Below are 18,238 nucleotides of genomic sequence, written 5' to 3'. Positions count from 1 at the left end.
AAGATTAGAATTCATGTATTTTTTTGTGTTTTCCATATACAAGGGTATTTCTGTAATTTTCACACTTGCTGAAAATTATGGAATATTGCAATTCTCAGTTTTATTTTCCATTTAGTATTTTATTATCCCAAAGTATAGAGAGCTTCATTAGGTTTTTCATATTCTAGATAGGACTATCAGTATTTTCCTACAGAGGAATACAAGTCCTTTTTGGACTAGGAGTACTAGGAACTCCATCTAAAGAAAGTCAGGAACGGCAAGAAGAGTAAAAGCACATCAAGAACATGAAAAATGGAATATTAGTTTATTCAGACTTGAATAGACTTAAAAAGAACTTCCGTCTAATATCATGTACTTTATTAAAGAATTCAGCCAAATATGGATGCATAACAAATATACACAACCATTCAGGACAAGGTGCTAGGATCCTGGGTATTCGGGCATTCTAAGCAAAGATTTGGGCCTGAATCTTCATGGTGCTTCTAAACCAAAGAAGCATTCCCTTCTAAGCAAATACTTATTGTCAAACCCAGGGCTTCCCCTCCTGTTCTTGTTATTTAAGTATACATTTACTTCTCTGAAAGAAAAAATATTGTAGGGAGCAAATAGTGTAAATAGAAAGAGGAAAATACAGGAAAACAAAGCAAAGTCATAGAACGAGGCCTTTCAATCCGCAATGAATATTAACAGACTAAATACCACAGCAAAAATAGAAGAATAAGAGGCCAGAAACACTAAATCATCCCAAAGAGATTGTCTAGGATGTTTTAACCTAGGAAACAGAAGAAGAAAACAACTAAAGAGCAGACTGATAAGAATCAACTTAACAAATTTACATGCACATCTTTCTTTGAATAGACAACACAATAACCCTGACCATACTAAATGTTCCACCCACAGTAGAGTCGGCTGATTGCGCCTTTCTACGAGTTGCGTTCACGAGAAGCGATTTCATCGGGTCCGATTATATATCTTTTTAATTTACCTATTAAATCAAATTTCTCTCTGGATAAGAATTTCAGTTAAATAAATGAAAACGCAGACGTAAATTTTTAAAATAAAAAACATGATAGAAAAGGAAGCACCTGGTGGAGATTTGAAGCCCTATTGGTTGAGGTGGCGGCGGCGGCGGTTTCCGAGAGCGGAGGAGGGAAAGAGAGAGAGCTCATGTGGGGAGAGGTGAGGAATGTCGGACCAAAGCGAACAAAGCTTGACAGATGACTTTATTCTTTTCCAGATTCGCTAACAAACTAAAAGAATTGTATTCTTGTGCTGCTTCACTATTCATAACTAACAAACTAAAACTAAAGGAATTATATATATATAATAAGAGTGCTCATTAAAACACGGTGCACTGTGTGTGAATCCTGTGGCTTCACGGTCTTTACCGCACTCCCTCTCTGTTTTTCACGTTTCTTCTCGCGCGGTGGGTGTTTCCGTGCTTTCTACTCGGCTGCTGAGGATCCCTGGCGTCTTTTCATCGACTTTGTCTGGTGCATGTTTAGATTGAAGCGGTTTGGCTGGTGCTAGGCGCGCGAGGAGATGTCAGCCGATGGGTAATCACCGTGGCGGGCCTTCCTTTTAATGAAAAAATTATTCTAACTGAGACATTGTTTTTGTTTTTATAAACTCTTTTCTATTATATTTGTTTTATCAAAAAATTTATAAAAAATATCATATAAACTCTTGAATAAATCAGGAAATAATATTATAATTACACTACTAGCACTAAAGATCAGATAATAAATTATATATTGACATAGATTGAAAAAAATAGTTTAATTTTAATAGGAAAAGTAAAGTGTATATATCTTCTGTTAAATTCTATGACTATGTTAAATTCCTTGTCATCTGTTATTTGTGCACTTGTTGCATTGATGCTACGAGGAAATAAATTTTATGTTGCATGGTATTTTCCATTGTTGTTGTGTTGATATAAAATAAGAAAATAGAAGATTGGGAAAAAAAAGTTGCATTAATATAAATATAATTAGAAGGATATAACTAAATTTTCAAAGGCTTGATGTAAATATTAAAGTTCAAGAGAGAGAAAAGATGAGGAGGAGAAAACAACTTTGTCACCGCTGAACCACCGTGAAATAACAACACACGCTACACCATTAACTACACCTTCACATTACACGTTGAACTATCACACGCCTCCTGAATGATGTGGTGGACTATCACGTGTTATACACATGTCGGTCTTTTTATTGATTTATTAATATTTCAATACTTTAAATTACTAAATAGCCCCTAAGAGCATCTAAATATTACCAAAAAAATGTTATCCCAAACCAGCTTTAGATTTTTTTTATTCTAAGGTTAACTTTATCATTTTACAATAACAAAACATGGAAAAGACTAAAAAATGCCTCTTGTCAAGGTCAATATTTTTGAACTGTAAACCCCGGGAAAAAAAATAATAAATAAATAAAAGTGAAGAAATTCATGCATATGGTTAAATAAAAACATAAATTCAGAAATTTTTAAATATAAATTTCCGGGCGAAATAATTCGAGACATTATAATAAACCCGGTACTGTTGAGGGTTGGATTTAATTGAAGAGAATGATACACTTAAAGGAAAATATAGAGTATAAATACTCTCTCCTCACCAAAAAAAAATATGTAGGAACCATAAGGAGAGAAGATAGTGAGTTTTATACCCATTCTTGAGAAATCAAGAGAGAAACACTAAAATTTCAAGAACCCATCCAAGATTAAGAGCTTATAGATGGGATAAACACTTGAGAGCAAAGGATTACCAAGAAATTGAACAAGAAGAAAAGAAATGACGGAGTTGAAAATCTTCAACTGGTTGAAGATCAAAATCTTAATTTGTACCGGGTAAGGTATTCTAAACATGATCTTAAAAAAATTCATTTTTAAATTCGATAAAGAATTGATGCCTTGATATTGAATCATAGGTTAGGGTTCTTAGAAATAAATTGGGGAAAAAGTACTTATTGTTGAGATTAAGTTAATTCATGTGTGTGGTATGTAGTTTATGAAAGTATTGTGTGAAGGGGAGGGGGAGACGAATCTGGACAGACTTGTCTCCTAACTTTCGATGAGATTTTGGGTAGGAGGATGAGGGGATTAGGATCGGGTTCCTCATAGAAATTGTAGATTTGAATGTTAGCTAACCAAGGAAGCTGGTCTTGCTCAATTTGGAGATGTAGAACTCCAGTTATGGGTTACCAACTGAGACTGAGTCGTGACTGATTATGTAGGGCAGTAAGACTAATTAGTAAATGAACAATTTTGACTATCTTGAAGGCAAAACTGGGTTCTACTCCCTCAGAGAACTAGTAGCCTCGTGTCTTAGCTTTCTAACGAGATCAATCTCACTTAAAATGGAGTTTTAGAACTTTAGATATAGTTAAAAATCTGATGAGTGTTTAGACAGTAACAGTTGGAAATTGGACAGTAACAGTTCAAAGTCAAACAGTAACGGTTGGAAAAGTCAAACAGTAACAGTTCAAAGTCAAACAGTAACGGTTCAAAGTCAGACAGTAACAGTTGGAAAAGTCAAACAGTAACAGTTCAAATGTCAAACAGTAACAATTCAAAGTCAGACAATAACAGTTGGAAATTGGACAGTAACAGTTCAAAGTTAGACGGTAACAGTATACTTTCACGTGAATACTATAAATAAGAATATAAAAGAATTGAGTCATTCTAACACTTGTATATTGAGATACTAACTCTGAAAATATACATGATATATGTATGTATGTTATTATGAGGAAATGAACATGCATAGAAAGTAACATATGAGTAATGGATGAATATGAATTCTCTATAATATCGGCTTGAAGGAATCATAACCAAAAAAAGAAAACTTCCTTGTGATTCAGGAGGAGCAACCAGGATTGGATCTTCTGTTAGGGGAGGTCGCGAGACAGGCAAAGCAGGTGCGTGATTTTCCCTCCTATTTGCACTTATACAATTTAGAAGCCTTCTGGTGAATGCAATTATAATAAATATCGTGTTCAATGTAAATGAAACCTAGTGTATCTACAAGATTAGCTCCGGCTAATGGCATCCGTGAGAGGATTGTCGGGATATGATTTACACGATTAGCTCCGGCTAATGGCATCCGTGAGAGGATTGCTGAGAAATGATTTACACGATTAGCTCCGGCTAATGGCATCCGTGATAGGATTGCCAGGATATGATTTACACGATTAGCTCCGGCTAATGACATCCGTGATAGGATTGCCGGGAAATGAATTACAGGATTAAACCTTGCAAGGTCACCCAGTTTATGCAAGTAAATAAGATTATTCAATTAAGAATATACAAATGAGTGTTAATTGGGTTTAAAAGATTTACAAGCAAAATATAAGTTCTTTGTTAGAATTCTCATGGATTCGATAGAAAGCTATTACTTCATTCGTATTCATTACATGAGCATACATATATTCTTTATCAACATAATGGTATGTTTATTAATGTAACAGGTCCATCAAACATCCAGGAAGATCATTAGTTTAGGACTCTACTTTGTGAAGCTTATGTAAATATTAACTTAAAACAAAAGGGAATTAACGTGTTTATGTAGTATACTTTTGTGCAAACCTTGATGTATTTATAAAGGTTCAGCTTAACATGTAGTATTTTAGTTATCTTGTAATTAACCCTTTTGAAATATTTAAGAACACTTCTTATATTGTAAATATTTTCTTTGCATGTTAGTATTTCTTTTCCTTTAGATTTTATGATATGATGTGTTGGACTATGTTCATATTGAACTTACTCGTAGGATATATATATATATATATATATATATATATATATATATATATATATATATATATATATATATATATTGTGTGGATTGTATGAGGTGTGGAATTATGAGGTTTGATATAAGGTCCGGAATTAAGGACCTTGTGATGATGTGTTGATTGAGTAAACTGATAGTAGTCGATAACTTGGGATGTCCTACATGCAAACGAAACTCTGCCGAATTTTTGAAAATAAAAAAAAAATTACCCTAAAATAAAGAGGATATGTTGGAATCTTTAACATTGATCGAGTCGTACAGTTCGGACTATTACATGAACTCTTAAGGGTATTGACCTCATTTTACGGTGCAAATAAAATAGAAAAGACAAAATAGACCCTAAACAAAAGGCCAATTGTTTTTTTGCTTGCAAGGGCAATGATGTAGTTTTAGTGTGCAAAAAAAGAGCAAACCTACTAAATTATTCTCAATCAATTTACGAATAAGCTTTAGATCACTTGAAAAAGACAACTTTACCTCGTTAATAAGTCAATTGTTTTGTGTAGATAAGGGCAAAAGGTAAATATATTGTGCTAATCCACGATATTTTACCTCACAGTCTATAATGAATCACTTGAATCATTGATCTCTTTTAAGTTTTTTTTATATATATATAATTCCACTTTGTTTTAATTCATGTTTAGATTTTTAGCATACATTCTCAAACCAAATCTCTCTTCTCTTGCACGCATATAATTGTTTTTCTCACACTCTGCCAGAAAATACCACATCCCCAAAAGAATAAAGAAATAAGAAGAAAACAAAACAAAGTCATAAAACGAGGCATTTCAATCCCCGAAGAATACCAGCAGACTAAATACCACAGCACAAATAGAAGATGAAGAGGCCAGAAACACTAAACCATCCCAAAGAGATTGTCTAGGATGTTTTAATCTAGGAAAAAAGAAGAAGAAAACAACGAGCATTAACAATGAATATTTCATTTTATCATCAACTCTAAAGAGCAGACTGATAAGAATCAACTTGACAAATTTACAGGCACATCTTTCTTTGAATAGACAACACAATAACCCTGACCATACTGAATGCTCCACCCACAGTAGAATCGGCTGATTGCGCCTTTCTTCAAGTTGCGTTCACAAGAAGCGATTTCATCGGATCCGATTATATATATTTTTTAATTTACTTATTAAAATCGAATTTCTCTCTTGAAAGTAATTTCAATTAAATAAATGAAAATGCAGATGTAAATTTTAAAAAACAAAAACATAATAGAAAAGGAAGCACCTGGGTGAGATTTGAAGCCTTATTGGTTGAGGTGGTGGCGGCAGTTTCTGAAAGTGGAGGAGGGAAAGAGAGAGAGCTCAGGTGGGGAGAGGTGAGGAATGTCGGACCAAAGTGAACAGAGCTTGACGGATGACTTTATGCTTTTCCAGATTTGCTAACAAACTAAAAGAATTGTATTCTTGTGCTGCTTCTTTCTCTGAATGTTAAATGCTTTTTATTTTATTTTGTGTCATTTGGTATCATTCTTCTTTTACTATTAGTTAATGGATATTCGACCTCTTGCTCGTTTTTAATATTGTTGTTTGGCTCACTTGTATATTCTTTTTATAGATTTTTTGCCTGACTTAATATTCAATAAGTATGTTAATTGAGTATGCATTCAATTTGCAAAAATAGATACATACATGACTTTTATTAATTAATAAGATTGATTACATTAAATATATTCTTAAACTTGTTTTATTTAAATAAATATATAGAATTATGATAATTCATAATTTGATGATTAGATAATATTTGTATAATAAGAATACATGATGCATGTATTGAGTTCAATGTTTTTTTAAAAGAAATTTTTTAATTGATTAATGTATAAGTGTATAAATTTATTTAGTAAATAATATCTTGATTAATTAATAAATTTCATGGTCTCAATGATATTAATTTATAGATGTTTAAATGTATATTGTATTAATCTTTTAAAAAATATATAAATTTAAATGATAAAATTAAAAACACTTAACTCCATATAAGGAAAATATTTATTTTTTTAAACGACAATACAAAATATATGATAATACTAATATGTAAATTCAAATCTATCTCTAATGAGGCATATGTCATTCCGGCAACAATTGGTTTAGCCAATTAGCTTCCATTGGTTTAGCCATGCATTGCCTCTTTCATTTCTTAACTGATCGTTTTTAACATTCCATGTTAATTTTATTTGTAGATGAAGCTCTCAAATGTACTCTTGGAATCAACAACTTAGGTTACATGAACATCACCCTTTTTTCTCACACTTACATATAAAAGAACATTGGCATGCTTAACTGTCTTACTATGGCTTTGTCTAAAATATGATGACACAGTGGCGACCAAACACATCACCACTGACATGGCCAGCCTGAGTATTTCTGGTGATTACAAGGAGGCAAGGACATCTCTGGATAAAATGGCAAGATTGTTTAGGACATTCTCATTATCAAAAAAAAAAAAAAAACATAAAACAAATATCTTAACGTTGTTCATCTGTTTATAGGATTAGAGTTTGTTTAATACTGTGTTAACAGTATTTTTTAAGTTTTTTTTTTAATTTTAAAATAAATTGAAATAATATATTTTTTATTTTAAAAAAATTATTTTTAATATTAATACATGAAAATAAATTAAAACCACTAAAAAATAAATTTAAAAACAAATTTAAAATATTTTTAAAACACTGACTTGTGCATAATGGCACTTCCGAGAGGAAAATGAGACATGTTGTTGACACTACTGTCACCTGATTACAACCTATTTGATTAACTGAATGCCTAGTTCAATTCTTGATAAAATGTCATTCTATCAGAAATTGTATGGTTCTCCTCCTGATTACAATTTCTGATAGCTTTGGATCAGCTTTGTATCAGAAATTATTTGATTAGCTTTGGATTTATTTATTTTTCCTGTTATTGTTTCTGATTTGGGTATTTGATTTGTCCTTCTTGTTTTTGTTCTTTTTTGCAGTGTTGTAAAAAAGGAAGCTTTAGAGCAAGTAAGCGAAAAATGGGTTTTCATCAGCTGTAGATATTCCAGCAATGCAGGTAAATAAAATCACTTTTAAAATTGTTGTTGTAATTGCTTTTTTTGGATGTACAAGTATGTTATGGTGTTGTGGTTGTTTTGCTGGGTAGGAAATTATGTTGGAGTTTCGTGCTGGTTCGATGGAAAAAAGTTTGTTCCTGATTCTCGAAAAGGACTTGTTCGCATTGGAAGGGTAAACTGGTGTCTTTTGGTTTTTTTGTGTTATATAGAGTTCGTGCCTGTGTAAAGATTTTTAGTTACTTCTGTTGTTTTGGTTTATCTTAAGTACTAGATAGTGTGTTTCTAGCATCTTGTTTCCTGTTCGAAGTCGAAATTTTTGAATTGTTCCACGGTGATGAGGGTTTGCTTCATTTCTAGTGGCTTGATAGGAATTTGAATGCTGTGGAAGATGTATCGTAGTTATTATTATGTTTTTGAGCCTAGGGATTTTGTTTCTCTCTTCCAACATTGGTTTTTTATTTCTTTTTCTGTTGTTTGTTTTGTTAATATTGTTTTGAGGTGAGAACTTGGTAGCTTTTTCTTGACGTGTTGATTGACAGGATCATATTATTTTTTTCTGAAGAGGCTGTTTTTGAGAAGGTACACTTTTCTCTCTTAGTTTTTTCTTAGATGGGAGATATTTGACTCTAATAATTGATTGTAATATCATATATTCATAATTCTTTGGGTTATTCAGGTTAATCAAGCATTGGGAAGAGTTTACATCTTGAAATTCAATATAGGTGATCGAAAGTTTTTCATTTAGATGCAGTTCAGGTTCATTTTCTATGTTTTTCACTCTCTTATGTGTAACATTGACTCAGCTGTTAGTTGCATGATTTTGGAAAATTGTCTAACATGTTTGCAGGAGCCAAAAGCTAAAGATGATTCACAATTGTGTAGCTCTATCAACTATTATATTAATCGTCCATTTGGTAAATACTTTTGTGTTTTGAGTCCTTTGTTAGCCATGCTACTTTTGTGTTTTTTTTTATCTTGCATCTGCATTTATCTCCTCTCATCTCCACAATTTCATAAAGAAAACCTCTATTTAACAGAAAGATCATATTAGACTAATTGGATTTCCTGTTTATTTATTTTAGTTACACACTCCGTATGTGTGAATTGGTCTTCCTAAAATTTTACTAACCAGTTTTACTCCTTCAAACTAATGACCTGGCTTATAACTTCAGCACTCATTCAAGAGTGAAGTTTTTCCATCAGCAACGTCGCTGCTTTATCTTATTGCCTGGCAGAGTTCCTTGATGAAGAAGAGCCTGATGCTTCTATTCCTTTCCAAGTTTTTGAAGACGTGCTTAAAGATAATATCTCATCAAGCTATATTTATTATAACAAATAAGCATACTTAAAGATGATACTTCAACTCTAAGAGTTGATATAGCAAGAGTGAGTAAGGATATAGGGCTAAGTAATTTTTTGTTCTTTGAGACTAAGAGTCTGTGGAGCAGAATGAGCCTCCCTTCTCTCCTTCTGGTCAATCATCTTGGAGAGCCTATGTTCTTGCATTGGAGAGCCTATGTTCTTGCCTTGATGAAGACTCCTATCTTATTTATTCAAGAAATATCAAGAAATTTTCCAAAATCATTTCTTGACAAAAACATCTCAACCACCTTAGCCCATGTCAAATCCTTCATCCCCTTATGCTCTTGCACAGACTTGCCCTCGGGGTAAATTTTAAAACTTGGGGCATCTTTTATATGGAAATTTAGATTCATAAATTGGTGTTTGTCCATGTATATACAAGTTTAATGCTTGTAATTCATTGTAAAATAACTTCAAAAAGGTTAAGGAGCACTTTTATTATCAAAAAGAAATGGCCCAGTATTACGTGGCCATTTTCTTTTATTCTGATGAGATTTTTGCTCATAGCTCTCAAGACTGGAAACTTAGTTGTCCCAGACCTTGGTGCAGAAGTAATGAATGATGTAAACTCTTCATCAGAACCAGTGAAATTGGAAGACTTGCAAAGAATCCTGAGTAATATCTGTGTTATGCTCAGATAGTGCAATTGACCATATCCTTGTTTGTTGTACTTAGGGTGGCCCGCGCCGTGATGTGATGATAGATGTTGCAGGTAGTTTGGCCGATCCAGATGAAGGTAATTGTTAATGCCTATTCTATACGTATTGTAAGCTGTGAAAGAATTGTACAACCTTTTTTTTCTGCTAATTATATGCTCTGGCACGGGGTGCATTACTGTAAAATCATTTTTTTTTCATGATGTTTTCTTTTGCTGTCCTAGGCTTGGGAGTAGGGGATATACTGAAGCCTGATTTGATAATGTCGTTGATTGAGACATTGCCGCTTGAAGAAGGATTAACATCTCACTTACCTGAGGTATATTAGCCTGATTTGATAATGCTTATTCTATACGTACTGTAAGCTATGAAAGAATTGTACAACCTTTTTTTTTCTACTAATTATATGTTTTCTTTTGTTGTCTTATGTGTTGGGATTTCCTATGTGCTTTACATTGGTGCATTCTGAGGTAAATATGAGGTTGTAGGGTCACTAAACTCCAGATGATATTTTAGACTTGTTGCAGAGTCTTCCTTTCCATCAGCAAGTGGATTCTTTTACATATGTAAGAAATGCGACGCGGATCCTTCTTGTTCTGTTTCTTGTCCTTTTGATGATAGCCAATTTTACAAGGTTTAATTCTTCTTTTTGTTTGAAGGTTCTCCGAACTGGACAAGTAGATTTGTCTGAATTTGGGATCAACCCCACTAAATGTGAGTGGTTTGTGGCTCCTGAACCTGTAGCTTAGAAATGGTTCTTAAATACATGGTTTTCTCTTTAACAAATCATTTACTTATGTTCATCAGCATTAACTAAAGTCTTTAGTTAATTCTTTCTTGAGAAATCCAAGTATTCCAAGTTCTTGAGATGAAGGAAGCTTGCCACAATCAAGAAATTATATTAAAATAAATTAAAATTATAAAGGAAATAAAAGAGTTAGCAAGAAGCAACTAATTGAATGAATAATAAGGATCTCAATTGAGTTTAAATTTGGAATTTAAGTCTCTCTTATTGATCAATTTGCTGTTGTAAGCAAATTGCTAATAAGTTCTGGCACTGGACAACATGTGATTCTGGTCAATTATTGGTTGGGTAGTGTACCTTTTATGCTTTTCTTCTTTTATCTTTTGAGGGTTTTTTTTTAATTTAATTGACTCTTAATTAGTTTTTATTTTTTAATCTAAATATAATAATTTAAGGGATAAAAATCCCTCTATAATATAATACTGTTATCGAAACAATTAGATTCTAAGTCAAAGATCTCTAAATTGTTCAATTTCTGTAATTCATAACTACCTATATAAAAAAACCAAATTAAGACTTCATGTAAAAGAATAAAAAAAAGATATTATTACAGTAATTTAATTATGATTGATCAAGAGATATATAATTGCTACGGTGACGCCACGTAAAGAGGTTGGGACGGTGAAAATACAAGTAAGAGGACTTATTGTTACGGTGATTAATAATATAATATAAGGAATTAAACAACACCTTATTACTAAATATGTTTTCTATTTTCTTCGATGGAGAACCAAAATGTTACTAATTTGATTAATTTTAAAAAAAAACTAATATAAATAATTTGTAATACAAAAGCGAACCTTTCTTCTCAACCCAACCAGCTATACGATTGGGTTTTAATCTGAATATCTTGAAATTGAAACAAGGAAGGAAGAAACAAGGAGGTATTTTTTTTATAATGCTTTTAATCTGAATATCTTCTTTTAGAAAAAAAAATGGTTTTATTTTGTTTTGAATTTTTGGGATTTTATATTTTATAATTTGATTTTTATATCAACTTTAATTCTTATTTATTTTTCTCTTATTTTTTTAAATTAAATATTTTAATTTATTATATTTGATTTTTTTTAATCAATATTTATTTTATTTAAAATAATTTATAAAATTATAATTATTTTTTTTATTTTTTATTTTTTTATTTTTTTATCTATCATGTGAAGCTAGCGTCCCTATCCCTATGTATAAAAAATGATTTGATGGTGCTTGGATTGGGTGTATGCCTACGTACTTAGTTTTCTGCACAGACCTTGAGCTTTATTAGGGCAGAAAATAAGCCGCCTGGCATTAACCTTTTATTCATATTTTTTTTTCAAAAAGACTCTGACTTGTAGTCAATTTTTTAATATCTTGTTTGTTTTTGTATTTTAAAAGTATTATTAAAAAATTTAAATTTTTTTTTATATTTTTTACTTTAAATTAATATATTTTTGATATTTTTAGAACATTTTGATATGATGATGTTAAAAATAATTTTTAAAAAATAAAAAAATTTTATTTTGGTGCATTTTCAAGCGAAAAGAACTTTGAAAAGCAACCGCTACCACACTCTCAAACACTCCTCGAACGAAGAAATACAAGTTTTCTGTTATTTATTTTAAGCTTTTTTTTTTCTCTCAGTGTCAGTTTTTAAAAGAATTAGTTTTTAAAAGAATTAGTTTTTAAAATCTTAGTAAATTATACAATTGGATTTATTTTGATGTTTATCACCCGTGTATTATATATTCAATTCTTTAATAGTTAGAAAATACAAAGAGTTAGTGGCACTTACAAAGAGTATTTGTATCTTGTTTTTTCTAATTAAAAACTTGAATTGATTTATTTTTAAAAAAAATTTGAATACTTGCTCTTATAAATTTTTATCAATCAAAGTCTCTATATTAGTTTTGTTGCCATAATGCAAATAACATGATTAATAGTATTTTATTTTCAATTTTTTTCAAGGCCTAAATTTTCCACACGTAATTTAGAAAGGAGCAAGTCTTGTATATCCGTCATCGTCATGTGTCTAGCATTAACTGTAAACCCCCGTAAATAAAAATTAATAATAATAATAAAAAGAAAAAAAAACAACACATAGGATCGAAGTAATGATGTTTCGATGAGTAATAAATATTCGGTAGGAAAGAAATGAATAAATAGTAGGAATGACAATAAATATGTCATGTGAGAGAGAATAATCTCCATAAATAAATTTAAAAGCATTGTTGAAGTCGAAAAGAGAGTCATGATTTTTTAGTTTAAAACTTGTAATGTTAGTGAAACCAGTGACGAGTTTCAATGGATAAAAGAATAAGAAAAAAAACCAGAAGATATGTAAACCCCGGTCAAAACACGTATTTTGACAAATTAATGATAAATGTGGTAATATTGAATTTATTGAGTATAAATTAAGGGGAAATGTCACGAGGATCTAAGTAAATAAATTAATGCATGAAATTCAGATTTTAGCGTAATAGACATTGATTGTCTAGTTTTACGGTATCGATGATATATCTCAATCCGATCGTTGGATCGGGCTGAAATTTTATAAGGAATCTCCAGAAATATTATTTTATATTAGGTTCAAATTTCGTGTCAATCGGAGTTTGGGAAGGATTTACGAGAGCACTGAAAATCGGGTAAATTGAAGAAGATGACACAAGGGGCATTAACAAGGGTATTTTTGTAATTTTATCAAAACAAATACTCTCCTCTCCTCTCTTTAAAAACAGAGCACGTCCTCTGCAAATGGAAAAACAGGAGGGAGACCATTTGTTTTGTCCCATTTTCTTCATTTGTATATCCATCATCGTCATGTGTCTAGCATTAACTTTTTATTCATGTTTTTTCCAAAAAAAAAAACTTGACTTGGGGTCAACGTTTTAAGAAGGAATATAAGTTTTGGTTAATCATGCAATTCATTTTTTTTCTGTACTCTATGGTTTCGATGAACATGACTTTCTTAAGCTAGTTGTAGTATATAGAAATTTCTTATAACATTTTAGAAATATAATTCACATCTCAATTGATAAATTCACAAATTAATATAATAGGTTTTAATATTTATTTTTAATATATATTTTGAATTTAATATTAATAGTTATAGAGTTTATTTAGTTAATAAAAATTGTTCCACTTTTGTTATATCACTTTCCTTTTAAAGGGGTTGTGTGCAGCCTTGCAAATTATTTTAAAGTTTATTTATTTTGAATTTAATATATAATTTTTTTAATAGATAAACTTTATTTTTGAAAATAAAAAAAATTATTTTCAAATAATATTTCCAATAAATGAACCCTGGCATATTATTATTATTTTTTATTTTATTCAATTAATTTATAATATGTATCTATTTTTATTATCGTTTGATCGAATTAAAAAATTATTTTAATTAGAAAATTTAGAAAACACAACTGTAATATCATGTTTTGTGAAATTAAATATTTTGATTTATATTTGTCTATTGATTTTTCCAGTTTTTATTTTGAGTCATCATTTATGGTTTTTTTTCACTTATTAAGACACATAATTCTTAATTTATTTAACTATATTGTGTATAAATTTTTTAATTTTCACTTAAAAATTTTTTAAATAAAAAATTTATTGAAGAAATCTATATATAATTTTTTTTAATTAAAACAATTTAACTTTTGGTGAAGCTGTGATCAAATAACTAAGTCTATGTACTAAAATGAGTGGCACTTAAAGGTTCACATGTCTTATCTTCCAAGCAAGAAGAGACAATAAAAGTAGTAGGTGGTGTTCTTTTCTTCAGCTGTAAATAGATGAAGAGATTAATATCAAAAACATGGACAAAAATTGATGTGGACCCACACCACTTTGATTATTCTTCATTTTCTTCGTTTTTCCTGTATTTCACTACTTGATGATTCAAAATTTATCTATTTAAAACAATTTAATTTTTTAAAAATATTTTTAAAATACAAAAATAAAAAGGTATTATTATGTCATATTGCTAAATTTATTCTGACGTTATTCACAAGAGAATTATATATTCAATTTGTTAAGTGTTAGCAATGCAAAAGAGACAATGAGAAGTGCAAATTATTTGTATTTTATAATTTTTTTTATTTAAAAGCTTGCATCAATGTTTTTTTTTTCAATTTGAATACTTATATTCACAGAATTTAATCAATAAAATATCTTCATTAGTTTTATTATCAAAATGATGATGTCATAGTTAACTCTTTTTAGATTAGTCTGGATTGCTTTTATTTTATTTTTAATGTATGAACAATAAAGATATATAAAATGCTTATAATTTATATTTTTTTTATTCAAGTACTCTAATTGATTTTATTTTTCTATTTAAGTACTTGATAAACTAATGTTTTTCCATAAATTTGTTTACATTGATTTCTCTAATAAAAGTATATAAAAAAATTCAATAAAACTATATTTTATTAATAGATTTGAACTTAAGTGTTGTTACCTATTTTTAGGACCCCACACAAAAAAGGAGAAAATACAAAAAGTAAGAGTCGAAAAAAATTAAATAAATAATAATAAATAAATAAAAATATATGTCGCAGTGAGAAAAGCTGTTGGACAGCCCAAAATGGCTAAAAATTGGTTGAGAGGTTAAAAAATACAAAGATTGAAATTTGACAGTATATCGTTGACTAATGAGAGCCATGTTGACAAAGAAAATTCATTTAAAAAAAATATATCCAAAATCATATGTTTATGGACTAAATTAAATTTTATTGAGGGTTTAATTGAATTTATGGAGGGTTTGATTGAAAGAAAAATTGAGTTTTATGTTGATTTAGGCTTTTATTGGAAGAAATTAAAGTTCTAAGGTACAATTATAATTTTGAAGAGTTGATTAGGTCAAATCAGGAGTTTAATTGCATAATTATTAAAGTTTTATGGGCAATTAGGGACTTGATTGAAAAAATACAAAACCAAGGACCAAATCAAAAAAGACACGTAAATAGAGAGGCTGCAATTGACCAACTCAAGGGCTAAATTGAAGAAATTAGAAATTTATTGATCAATTGAGGGTCAAATTGCATGAATCTAGAACCAAAGATTGTCTTGTAAATGGGGCTAAAATCTAGGGATCGAATTACAATTTATGTGAGGGCTTAATTACAAAATTGCAAAAAATCCAATGACCAAATCGAAAATATTCATTTTGAATTTTAAAACGGTACCGTTTCCTTGACAACTGTTCATTACCTTCTTCATCAACAACGGTTTCTACAGTAAAAGGCAGTGAAGATGTTAGCGGTGGAGTTGCTTCAATCAGGGGAGCATGTCTCACAGCTGATATCCTTCTCCACCATGATGCACTCCGGCCGTTACAACCTTCCTGCAATAAATCCCGAAAAGCATGCATCCTCTCGCTATAAAAAGCCAGAGGAGAGACGGACAGAAAAAAAAAGGAGACAAGGAGGGAGAGCCAGCAGGACAAGAGAGAAAGTGGGATGTAGCACGAGAGGGAGACAGAAACGAGTAGAAGGAAAGAATGTAAGCAGAGGAAATCATTGAGACTAGAACCAACGTTGCCATCGTCTTCGTCATTTCAAAAACCAGAGATGAAGAAGAAGAAGAGTGCAAATAAGAATTGAACGAAAAGGAGAATCAGAAACGAAAACAGTAGCATAAGGAAAGAAAGAAACGTTGCCCGATCAAAGCACTGATCACCATCAACTTTGTCTTCATCTTCAGGCAGCAGCTCCAGGGGACGTTTGAGAGGACCAGAGAGGGAGAGAGAATAAAACAGGGAACAAGAGGAAGAACAGAGCAGAAGAGAAAAAAAGTAGAAGGGAAACGCAGAGAAAGAAAGAAGAACCAACGGCCAGTCAGCACCACGGTCCGCAGCCACAACACTGTCCACCGCCACTGGCAGCACCGCTAGGCCGTAGGTCTGCTTCTTCCTCTTCCTCCTCTTCTTCTTAGTCTTCTCCAGGCCGCTCCACTGTTCACGTTGCATGTGAACAGTAGAGAGTCTCTCCACTGTTTGTTTTAGTTTTTTGACCCAGACAACGCCTACCTAGTAAAAAAAAATCATTTTAAAAAATCTGTGATTTTCCCGCATATTTTTTTATTGAATTTTTCTTAGTATTGATTTGTATTTTTATATCGTAAAGATACAAATTTGGAATTAAAATATCCAATTTTTGTCAAAACATACTGTTCACGTTGCATGTGAACAGTAGAGAGTCTCTCCACTGTTTGTTTTAGTTTTCTGACCCGGGCAACGCCTACCTAGTCAAAAAAAAATAAATTTCTTCAAAAAAAATCATTTAAAAAAATCTGTGATTTTCCCGCGTATTTTTCTATTGAATTTTTCTTAGTATTGATTTGTATTTTTATACCGTAAAGATACAAATTTGGAATTAAAATACCCAATTTTTTTCAAAACATTGAAAAATAAAAAAAAAACATGTTTTTATTTTCATGCATACGACCAAGTATCTCAAAGAAAAAAAATCATATCATATTTTCATACAAAAAAAATTCAAAAATATATATTAACATGCATTTTGGTTTTAATAACTAGTTTATTAAAGTCACGAGAACTAGGCCAATATTTCAAAAAATCCAAAAATATTTTTTTTTCTTTTAGTATTTGGGGTTACGACCTTATACGTAAGATGTATTCCAGATATTAAATTCTTTTGTTGACGTTAAAACAGTTAGGTTTTATTCGATAAGATAAGGATCTTCTTATCGAGAAGGATATTAAATTCTAACCAATCATTACTAAATTGCTATTGGTATAACTATCTCTTGCAAATGGCAGCGAGGAGTTTAGGCTTCTATGAAGCAAGGTTGTCAATTCCATTTTAATTGGTGTTTTATTTTTTTTAATTGTAACAATATATTTTTGTTTTTGAGTATTTTGATGTGTCATTTTGGATTGTTCTATATATACTTTGGACTCATCAAATCGAATGGGTCATATCGATTTAACTCTTTATTTTTACGTATATTTGAAATTTAAATTGTATAATTTCAAGTTAGTTTATTTTTAAATGTCAATTAAAATTATGTTTGTTAAAAATATTGAGACAACGACATATTGGATTGACTCGGATTAATCTAGGTTAATCTTTTAAATCCGTGACCCAGATCATGAGACCATAATAATCCGAAATAAAAACAAATTATGAATCTCAATTTTTAATAAACCTATTGTTGAATTATGAAATTGAAAAAACAAATCAATCTAAAAAAAGACACAAAAAATGACCTTACGAAACCAAATTATAAATTTAAATAAAATTATGAAAATGTCATCAGCAATCTCACAAAGTCTTTCTAAACTCTAATTGTTCTAAAATTTTAATTTGCGATATAAATATATGTTAGGAGATTCCTCATAAAATTTTAGTCTAATTCAACAGTCGAATTGAGAGATATAATTAATACCATAAAACTAGACTATAATTTTTTTTATAAAAGTAAAACAATACATTATTTGATCATAATAGAATGGCTGGAATAGAACCAAAATATTCCGGCAAGAATTTAGGTGAAATTCATGAAATAAGATAAGAGTCTAAACGAGATGAAATATCTTCTAATTTATTCCATTGTTTAAATTGAAATAAA

General features: G+C 30.4%; 5 protein-coding genes across 11 annotated transcripts in view; 2 read left to right on the top strand and 3 right to left on the bottom strand.

The window, feature by feature from the left end:
- The window catches only part of LOC18096666 (mediator of RNA polymerase II transcription subunit 15a), a 116,689-nt gene that overhangs the window by 8,793 nt on the left and 89,658 nt on the right, over positions 1-18,238 (bottom strand). The window lies entirely within an intron of this gene.
- Positions 1-18,238, top strand: part of LOC18096661 (receptor-like protein 56) — a 110,235-nt gene that overhangs the window by 19,397 nt on the left and 72,600 nt on the right. The gene's annotated exons all lie outside the window — the stretch shown is intronic.
- Positions 1-18,238, bottom strand: part of LOC18096674 (protein TIME FOR COFFEE) — a 91,736-nt gene that overhangs the window by 23,141 nt on the left and 50,357 nt on the right. The window lies entirely within an intron of this gene.
- LOC112326960 (mediator of RNA polymerase II transcription subunit 15a-like) overlaps positions 1-18,238 on the bottom strand; it is a 43,372-nt gene that overhangs the window by 7,203 nt on the left and 17,931 nt on the right. The window lies entirely within an intron of this gene.
- Positions 7,971-10,288, top strand: LOC18111011 (uncharacterized). Of its 3 annotated transcripts, none has more exons than XR_008058651.1 (5): positions 7,971-8,239; positions 8,389-8,428; positions 8,526-8,763; positions 9,022-9,947; positions 10,092-10,288. XR_008058651.1 is itself a non-coding variant. In XM_052450970.1 (5 exons), the coding sequence occupies exons 2-5, from the start codon at positions 8,713-8,715 to the stop codon at positions 10,193-10,195; spliced, it is 297 nt and encodes a 98-aa protein (XP_052306930.1). In that variant the 5' UTR covers positions 8,252-8,428; positions 8,526-8,712; the 3' UTR covers positions 10,196-10,288. The 3 variants fall into 3 exon arrangements, 2 of the variants coding, with proteins under 2 accessions (XP_052306930.1, XP_052306929.1); XM_052450970.1 differs by lacking the exon at positions 7,971-8,239 and having other exon boundaries at positions 8,252-8,428; positions 9,085-9,165; positions 9,887-9,947; XM_052450969.1 differs by lacking the exon at positions 7,971-8,239 and having other exon boundaries at positions 8,268-8,428; positions 9,022-9,165; positions 9,887-9,947.

This window comes from Populus trichocarpa, chromosome 3 (assembly GCF_000002775.5).
Source record: "Populus trichocarpa isolate Nisqually-1 chromosome 3, P.trichocarpa_v4.1, whole genome shotgun sequence".
Lineage (NCBI taxonomy): Eukaryota > Viridiplantae > Streptophyta > Magnoliopsida > Malpighiales > Salicaceae > Populus > Populus trichocarpa.
This window is presented reverse-complemented; position numbering and strand designations above follow the sequence as displayed.

What these genes read in the sequence shown, in the direction of transcription:
- LOC18111011 (XM_052450969.1), top strand. Translation starts at nt 8,713, where the DNA reads ATGATTCACAATTGTGTAGCTCTATCAACTATTATATTAATCGTCCAT. An exon ending in TTATATTAATCGTCCATTTG is followed by an intron (nt 8,764 to 9,021) that starts GTAAATACTTTT and finishes TTATAACTTCAG; the next exon opens with CACTCATTCAAGAGTGAAGT. An exon ending in TTTGGCCGATCCAGATGAAG is followed by an intron (nt 9,948 to 10,091) that starts GTAATTGTTAAT and finishes TTGCTGTCCTAG; the next exon opens with GCTTGGGAGTAGGGGATATA.